Raw genomic sequence first — 10,129 nt, 5'->3', positions numbered from 1 at the left:
AATATATGGAAAGACCAACAAGAGCAAGGAATGAGGCGTATAAAGTAGCAAGAAGGAAAGCAGTCAAGATTTGCAGGAAAAAGAAACAGGCCTTTCTAAATGAGCAATTACTGCAACTGGAAGAAGATTTAAAAAATAACAAAACAAAAAATGTCTTTGGTCGAATCAAATATATGAAAGAAGGTTTCAAACCAAAAACAGAATTTATCCAAGACAAAAAAGGGCTTCTAATAAATAATAAAACAGAGATTATAAATATATGGAAAGAATATTTTGAACAATTATTAAATCAAAATCAGAATATGGAAGATAACAAGGACAATGAAGAAGAAAATACAGATGATGGAGAAGGGGAAGAGGAAGAGATAATAGAGCCTCCAACAAAGGAAGAAGTGGAAGAAGCATTAAAGGAACAAAAACTAAATAAAGCACCAGGAGGAGATAACATACCAGCAGAATTATTGAAGGCAGGAGGACAAGAAGGAATAATAGCACTCCACAGAATTATAAATAAAGTGTGGGAAGAAGAAAAGATACCAGAAGATTGGGGAAAGAGCATTATATGTCCCATATTTAAAAAAAGGGGTAAAATTAACATGTAGTAACTATAGAGGTATATCATTACTACCGACAGCATATAAAATTTTAATAAGGATACTAAAAAAGAGACTGGATCCATATATAGAAAAAATAATAGGGGAATATCAATCAGGATTTCGACCCAATAGGTCAACAATAGACAATTTATTCACCCTGAGACAAATAACGGAGAAATGCTGGGAATTTAATATAGATATTTACCTATGCTTCATAGATTTTAAACAAGCATATGATACAATAATAAGGAAGAAATTAAGGATGATTATGTCCACTTTTGGTATTCCAACAAAACTAAGTAGAATAATTAACTTAACCATAACAGAAACAATCAATCAGTTAAAATCCATAACCAGTTAACAGAATGCTTTGAGACAAATCAAGGATTAAAACAGGGTGATAGTTTGGCACCATCACTATTTAATTTAGTATCGGAATATATAGTGAGGAAATGCAATGTAGACACAAGGAATACAATAGCGTATAAACAGACGCAAATAATGGCGTATGCAGATGATATTATTATAGTATCGAGATCACTAAGAGCAACGAAGGAGACATATAAAGAAATAAAAACCATAGCAAAAACAACTGGCTTAGAGGTGAATGTAAATAAAACTAAAATGCTGATACAATCTAGAAGGAATCCAAGGCAAACTGGAGAAATTAACATGGAAGGGGATGGGATAGAAATAGTAGAAGACTTCATATATTTAGGATCGAAATTCCACAAAGATGGACTGGAAAATCATGAAAATCATGAAATAACAAGAAGAATAAAACTAGCGAATAATGCATATTTCTTGTTACTATCAGTTTTTAGATCAAAGGATATACACCGAGCGATTAAAGCAAAAATATATAAAACAATGATAAGACCGGTGCTTTATCATGGATGTGAAGGTTGGACGCTAAACAAGAAAGAGGAATCAGTCATCAATTCTTTCGAGAGGAAAATCCTAAGACGAATTTATGGACCAATAAAAGAGAATGGGATATGGAGAATAAGATATAATAAAGAGTTATACAAATTATATAAGGAGCCAGAGATCTCAGTGATGACAAAGCTTAAAAGATTGCAATGGGCTGGGCATGTACAGAGAATGGATAAGGAGCGTATCCCAAAGAAAATATTATACAGTACAATAGGTGGTAGGAGATGTGCTGGGAAACCAAGAACTAGATGGATTGATGCAGTGGAAGAAGATGCAAAGAAGTTAATGGGCGTAAGGAACTGGAAGAGAGCAGCACAGGATAGAGAGGAATGGAGGGGCTTCATAGGGGAGGCCAAGGCCCGGCATCAGGCTGTTGTGCCATAGAAGAACAAGAAGAATGTATGTATATATATATATGTAAACTATACAGCTTTCATTTTAAACAATTTTAAGTGTGATGTACATGCAATGAAAAGGAACAATGACTATTTTTATGCTTCTGCACTGATTATTATCCTGTCAGCAACAGGATCTATACCTGTAATATCTAATGAGTAATGGTTACATTAACTGCTGCTTGGAAGTGCTCTGTTAGCATCTATATAATATGAGAAGATCAGATTTAGATTACTGAGGTCCTGCTTGTAAAAGACGTGTGTTCACAAATCAGTGGCTACCTGTTCCATATTTAAAAAGTTAGTAATAAATTAGTAAAATTATGAAGCCGGATATAATGAACTACTGTAAATGTAATAGCTTTATCTGCAACTTGTAATCAGAAGAATGTAACAATTTTCACTTGTCCACTACACATAATTTGAAATTCTCACAGAAGTGGTTATGAACAGCTCTGTCTTCTGGGATATAATGTTATGCAAGACAGTGGTTCTCATCCTTTGTCAGACCATGGCCTGGTAAATTCTTTTTTGTATAAGATGAGGGCCTGGTACTGGGCCGCGGCCTGGTGGTTGAGAAACCCTGACATAGTCTGTTCAAAGTCAATTGACATTTCAGAACAAAGCCTGCTTCATGCTGGCTTCTTGCTTGGCTTACTCTTCAACACTGAAGACAGAGGTGACATGTTCCTCTAAAATGTCAGCTGACTTCCAATGGACTACACAACCTTATAGACCTGAAGACAGAACTCATATTTGAAGAAAGTCGTCTTCTGGGTTTAGGCACCATGTATTCTTCATTTTGGCCGACGTTTCGGAGGAACGTATCGCCTCCATCTTCAGAGCAGATGAATGGCTTGGAATGCAGAGAGCAGTAGCTGTCGGCCAAAACGAAGAATACATGGCGCCTAAACCCAGAAGACGACTTTCTTCATAGTCATCGCCATGAAAACCTCAAAACTTACATAGAACTCATATTTGTTCACTGTTCTACTCCAAGAATCCCTCAAAATGTACTTTCAGGAAGAAAAAGGATAAAGCTATCCCTGTGATTAAATAGTTATGCACAACACCATGAAAACATATGGGGGAGTGGAGGTAGAGCTCCACCGTTCTTGAAGATGGTGCCAGATGGAGGGTAGAGATCAGCTTCACATCCTCACAACTTTACCCCTAGGGAAAGAGCACCAGGTACCCATTGGATGGAAGGTCGGATGAGCCCCAGAGCCATTCTAGATGCTATGGAGAAGAAGAAATCTTTTGCCCCTGACAGAAATCTAACCCCAGCCATCCAGTCCATAGCCCAGCACTACACAGACTGAGCAATCTTGGTTCATGCGTTTACAAGAATGAAAACACAATTAATTATAAGATTAATAAATAAGATCTAAAAGTTTGTGACAATGGTACATGCATACAAATATTATGTTTTTGGACATTATCCATTGTCTTGTCTTTATCTAAAAACCATCCTGTTTATTTTTCAAAACACAACATTTCAGAGACTGGATTCTTTCTCCATCTTCAGGTAAAACCTAATCAGCTGGATCCAATCGACAGAACCATTCCCTATCTCTAGACCTTTTACATTTTTTTCATCTTCAGGTAAAACCTACTCAGTTGAGTCCAATCGATAGAGCTAGTCCCTAACTCTGGACATCTGTGCCAGCTCCAAGATGGGCTACATAAATCAAACACAGCATAATCCACCTGCAAGAGCTAAGAAAACGTTGAATTATTAAAACTACACACATATGAAGCCTTGCACCAGAGAAGTATCTCAATTGAAATCATCACTGGAGAGAAGCAATACTCCTTATGGTACCAAAATTCTTCCCACTCAAACTACACTTGACAGAGCTGTAATTTCTTGACTTCTGCTGTGATAAATGGGGGCCAGATGGGAGAGATGTCCAGAGATAAGGATTAGCTCTATCGAATGGACTCAACTAAGTAAGTTTTACCTGAAGACAGAGACAGAACCTAAACTCTGAAACGCTGTTTTGAAAAATAAACAGGATGGCTTTCAGGTAAAGACAAGACAATGGGTAATGTCCAAAAACATAATATTTGTAATAAGATTAATAAGACTGAATTCTGATCGCCAACACAACTTTAAAATAATTATTTGTTAAATTTAAATTTAAAAATTTAAAGGATACAACTAAGCATATATGTATCTATTAGTAATATTGCCCTTTGCTGTGTCAGGGCAGACACTAAAATAAGAAAAATGCCTTATTCTAAAAGGCCAATTCATACACTCCTGCTTTCCAAATTTTCAACATTGCATTACACTTCTAAAATTGTGAAGAAATGCTTCTTTGTCATTATTATTATTATTATTATTATTATTATTATTTTGTCCACCATATATCCATAAGGATTACAATTCCAGCGGATGTAGTTACCGTCATTAAGTATATGCAAATATCTGTGCAATAGTGCACTCGTCAACAACATACATAACAAATTGTATAACATGCTAATAAAACAAATAAAAAATATACTAACCATCCAGAAAAGTTATAAAAGAAACAAGTACAATTCAGTATTATGCTTAGAAGTAAAAATACAGTGATATTAATACACTCTGCAAAGATACATTATCAACTGTGCAATAGGGCACATTGTCCAAATGTATTAAAAAGGGGAACACACATCACGAGACACGATATACATGGAGTATAAGAGGAACGACTCCCATAGTGGAGAAACCATGCATGGGTTTGAATTGGGACATATAAGATGAATATCTTAATAAGATTTTAGTGTATAAAAATTTATCATAATTGACGAATATTTTTAAATATTTTTTAAATAATTTTACAATGACATAATGGCAAGCAATGCAATAGATTAATGTAAATGGAGCACCTGATGATGGCACTATGTTGCTGAAACATGTGAAATAACAGGTGAAACTGAGTGCACTACAAGACGGACATGGCATACATATCATGGACAAAAAAAAAAGAGATATACAGATTGTTTTTATGCTAGAAACAAATTACAACAATATACTCCATGAGGCACTTGTCTAACAGAGAGAGGTACAGATAAACATACCAAAAAGTTAAAAGAGCTAAAAAAGATATGTAAACTTCAACATCTATGTTTTGAGAGTTTGATAATTAAAATACTCTTTCAGTAAGTAGTAAGAACCAGCATACAAGAATCTCTTTAAGGCTGCCCCAAAAGATTTTTGATCATTAGATAATTCTTTGAGTTTCGCAGGTAAGTGATTAAAGATCTTTATGCCTGAGTAATAAGCTCCCCTTTGAACTTTGGTCATAGAAACACTTGGGGGATATAAATTGTTNCACGTTTTTATTTTCTGTCACACTACATGTTTCGACCTCAAGAGGTCATCCTCAGGTGTACGAACACAGTTGCACAATCACACGCAATCACATTCGTTTTTCCACTTATTTTATCCTGTATCCTGTTCAGGTCCACGCTCAATAATGTGTGTCAAGTTCTTCTTATAAAATATAAGTTAAAAATACAAATGTTAAAAGTTAAAATTTAAAAATTTTGTGCAACTGTGTTCGTACACCTGAGGATGACCTCTTGAGGTCGAAACATGTAGTGTGACAGAAAATAAAAACGTGTTGTGTGGTCGGTAAAATTAACTCTAATATTTATTATTTACAAGGTACTGCATTAGGGAATACACGTATTGAGAACACAAAGGTAAAATTTTCATATCCCGGAATGAATCCCTGCACGAATCTCTTTTCTTCAAGCCCTTCATTATTCTTATTACCCTTTTTTGTATCCTAAAAATTTTTATACTATATGGAGAATTACCCCAAAAAATAATACCATAAGTCATGATGGAGTGTATGTAAGCAAAGTAAAGCATCCTCAGACTGCTGTAGGACAAGATGGGTTTAACTGCCCTCATTATAAAGCATGCTAAGCTTAGTTTAGAAATGAGACAGTCAATATGATTTTTCCAAGTTAATTTGTTATCGATATATAAACCCAAAAATTTAATGCAGTTAGAATTGACTACTTGTTTATGCCTGAAACTAATGTAGTTGTCTAATTCGTCATGGTTCATTGTTGTAAACTGCAAGTGGTAAGTTTTTTTTAAGTTCAGAGTTAACAAGTCAGATTTAAACCATTTATTAAACTCGTGGAATATTTTATTCATAATTGAAATTAATAATTATTAATTGTAGCAATGAATTGAAAACTTCACATCCAAATTTTCCTACCAATATGATTCACTCACAGACAGAATCCTGTACTTAATATTACTGTTTTTTGGGTTGCGACTCAGTGTAGTCTGACAGATAGGTATCAAAGTTTAAGACTAACCCAGTGCCTCCATCTTCAGGATATGTGAATGGAAGCAGCAGGTTCCTCTGAAGCACTGACAACCATCTACCAGGCTACATGGTGTCACATCCCTAGCATACACACACATATATTTCCACTCATAATAAAATAATTTTACACATACTGACCCTGATAATACCCTGATTAGAAGGGGGAGGAATCATGTCTCCTTTCTCTGGTAGTTCTCCTTTCTTCTTTTTCTTCTTTGAGTCAAAGACTGATCCACTGCAAATGCTGTTTATTGCTACTGCCCGGTATCCTACTAACATTAAAATGAAACAAACTGCATTATGCTTGAGGTTTATATATCGGCACAAGCTATGTGCATTTGGGTTTGATTTCCTTCACAACACAGTTGAACAATCTATGAATAAAGATAAAGGTTTTTAAAGATGTTATGTAATACTTTAAGAACTGCAAGGTATCCATATATCCAAGTATGAATACAGGAATTCCCATCTCTGGGCATGTATGTCCACACCGAGGGGCCTGTAAACTCCTCCTGTCCATAGATGATGAGCCATAATAAAAATAGTTCTCAGAATACAAGCATTATATGAAAATTATCTCCCAAAAGGCAAAATATTAGGTGCACAAGAAAGACATAAAAAATCCACAAAATGTTAAATAAATCAAACATTGCTTTACTGGCAGTTCTTTCTTACGTTCATTCTGGTAGCCTCTGATGCTCAACATATGGGACATTTCAGAGTCATTAAGAATGGAAAGGTGTACTCCACTACTCTCAGAGTGCGTTTAACAATTCTGAATATCTCAATGAGTGTACTGTTCATTTACTGCAAATATAGGCTTTAATGACACAGGTAATTAACATACAATACTACAATGTAGAGGAATATGAACATACACACATACACAGCATCTGAAATTGTTATAGATTAAAATGTGAGAATGTGCCATTTTTTTAATTTATTTATATATTTTATATAAAAGAAATAAAATAATAATGGATGACTGATTTAAATAAATGGGTAAAATGCACCAAAATTTTCTGAGCTGTCCACAAAGCCTCAATGTGTAATGTATAATAAATAATTAGTTACAGTGTTTGTTTAGCTTTGTATTGTCTTTCTGCTTTGTTTGTTTGTGTTATGCTTGTGAACAGTTTCATGTCCATTATATTTTGGACTTGCGAAATGTGATATATATGTATGTATCAAATTTCATCAACATTTGTCACATGGTTTCATAAATTAGAACTATGACCACACAACATTTCCATTATACATTTACTTTATGTACTTAATGTGAAACATGCTTAAAAAACAATTACCTTCTCAAGTTGGGAGAAACTGTTAATTCTGCAGGAGGTGAACACAATCTTTTGTCTCCCATACAAAACCTAAAGATTAAAATTAACTAGGCTGGATCTGAGGTTCTCACAGCGGTGGTTATGAAGAGTTCTGTCTTCTGGGATATAGCGCCGTGTAGGATCTGAGGTTCTCACAGCGGTTATGAAGAGTTCTATCTTCTGGGATATAGCGCTAGTTAGGACCTGAGGTTCTCATAGCGGTGGTTATGAAGAGTTCTGTCTTCTGGGATATAACGCCGTGTAGGATATGAGGGTCTCACAGCGGTGGTTACGAAGAGTTCTATCTTCTGGGATATAGCGCTGTGTAGGATCTGGGGTTCTCACAGTGGTGGTTATGAAGAGCTCTGTCTCCTGGGATATAAACCATGTAATGCACTGAAAGTTAACTGATGTTCTGGAGGAACATATCACCTCCATTTACAGAGTCGGAGAATATGGCAAGCAAGAAACTAGTGTGAAATCTGGTGGCAAGGAGAGCCTGCTTTCTCACTGGTTTCTAGCTCAGCTTATTCTTTGACCCATAAGTTGTGATATGTTCCTCCAAAATGTCAAATGTCTTTCAATGGACTACATGGGGTTATATCCCAGAAAACAGCATTTTTTACAATAAACTAAACTATAATTATGTAAGATTTGAGGCTTTCACGGCGGTGACTATGAAGAAAGCAGTTTTCTGGGATTTGGCACCACGTATATGTGGTGTTAACCGACGTTTCGGAAGAACGTATCGCCTCCATCTTCAGGGTAGAAGAAAAAATATAAGAAATCTGCAAGCGAAGAGACCGTGAGAAACGGTAAAAGCTTTTACAGAGGCGATATGTGCCTCTGAAATGTCGGTTAACACCACATATACACGGTGCCAAATCCCAGAAAACTGCTTTCTTCTTAAACTATAATTATTCCTGCCACTTTATATAACTTTATGAAACTTGGTCTTTCACCAAGAGAAGAATAGAGACTGAATGTTTGAGAATAAAGGTTCAAGGAGGATATCTAAACCTGAGAATGGCAGGTAACAGCACAGTAGAGAAAATTAGATAGAAAAGAGCTTAAAAATGTGTGCTCTTCACTAAATATTACTAAGGTGAACAAATCACATCAAGGATACACACTGATGATGGGTGAGATGAGGAATTTGCATAAAATTCTTGTCCAAAATCATAAAGGAAGAAGCCCATTTGGGAGAAAACTCATAAGCATAGATGACAGAATACAGAAAAATGGGGTGTGACCTCGATTCAGCAGTCTCAAGACAGGTTTCAGCAACTCACAAACTTGGTAATGTGGGCTCTTTCCATGAAAAAAGTGTCTCCACTCACATCCATTTAGTGCCAAAGTTAAAGCTGCGCTGAAATTTTACCCTTGACCCCTATATGCTTCTTGACTGTCCTTTGGGCCCCAATCAACTTTATCTTTATAGAATAAACATACAATGCGTCGATTAAACAGTCTGCCCAATTAGCATACTCCAACGTTCATGGCGCCGTTCACAGTGGCCGCGCGGTCTAAGGCATGAAATGTCTTCGCTAGCTCGAATGCTGGGATCATGGGTTCGAATCCCACCCAAGGCATGGGTGTTTGTTTATGTTTATTCTGTGTTTGTGTTGTCCTGTGTGGGTAGCGGCCTTGGGACGGGCTGATCACTGCTGCAAGGAATCCTACTGACTGTCTAAGATTATGAAATTGAAGTGAAACGAAATGCTTCACGAATGCCCTATGTACCATGTAGGAGTAACAGGAATAAAGATAGATGGGTAGAATATTCAAGATAGTCGGATTTCGGTTTTCTCGAAAGAAAAGGCGCGATTAATATTTATGTTCAAATATAAGATGAAATAATGACAAAACAATTACTTTTATATCAGCCAGTTCCACAGATTTGGGAGAATGAAATTATTTTTAGATGTAGAGTATGAGGTAAACCTGTTTACTTACAATCCAGCAACGCCTGACATGTATCCTTCACTAAAGTCTTGTTCTCTCCATTCGCAACGTTAAAATCACAAAATCCACGCACGCTAATCACTTTCATGATTTCATAATTCTTCACTTACTTTACACAGTCAACCACAGGATCAATAAACGCAGGCAACCCGTTAATTATCGGAAAGATACACAACATGTAAGACTTCAAGACATAACACCTGCAACACGCCACATGCCATACAGACAGAAACGCGACATCGCGGTTCGCGATGTTCGCCGTAATCTACCATTGCAATTCTAATTCACAAAAATTTCCAATGACGTCACACCCTCGATCCCTCGATCAACAGAACCAATTACAATACCGTGCCTACTTTAACATTATTGGTGTGAGACATGCAGCCACCGCAGCTCAGTCGGTAAGAAGGTGAGCTATTATCCCACTTATACCGCCCCGTCCCCATAACAACACGGTCATCTTCAGCCCTCAGCCCCCTGGGGAAAATTCCACCGGTACCCATTGGATAGGAGGCTGGTTGGGCCTTAGAACTGGTCTGGATGCCCTTACCAGGACCTGAATTTCAACCCCTTAG

The 10,129-nt window shown here is 36.4% G+C and overlaps 1 protein-coding gene across 2 annotated transcripts in view; it reads right to left on the bottom strand.

Moving 5' to 3' along the window:
• LOC111864442 (ribonuclease P protein subunit p30) overlaps window positions 1-9,832 on the bottom strand; it is a 32,632-nt gene extending 22,800 nt beyond the window's left edge. The window contains exons 1-2 of one of the 2 annotated variants that reach the window (XM_023851679.2): window positions 9,546-9,832; window positions 6,406-6,539 (exon numbers count right to left, since the gene is read on the bottom strand). In XM_023851679.2, the coding sequence (XP_023707447.1) occupies window positions 6,406-6,539; window positions 9,546-9,642 (231 nt within the window). In that variant the 5' untranslated portion in view covers window positions 9,643-9,832. The remainder of the gene's footprint in view (window positions 1-6,405; window positions 6,540-9,545) is intronic. The other variant, XM_023851680.2, reaches the window with a different exon arrangement.
• Between the last annotated feature and the right edge of the window lie 297 nt (window positions 9,833-10,129).

The sequence above is a fragment of the Cryptotermes secundus genome, unplaced genomic scaffold, assembly GCF_002891405.2.
Source record: "Cryptotermes secundus unplaced genomic scaffold, Csec_1.0 scaffold621, whole genome shotgun sequence".
Lineage (NCBI taxonomy): Eukaryota > Metazoa > Arthropoda > Insecta > Blattodea > Kalotermitidae > Cryptotermes > Cryptotermes secundus.
The sequence above is the reverse complement of the archived record's forward strand: the minus strand, read 5'-3'. Positions and strand labels throughout refer to the sequence as shown.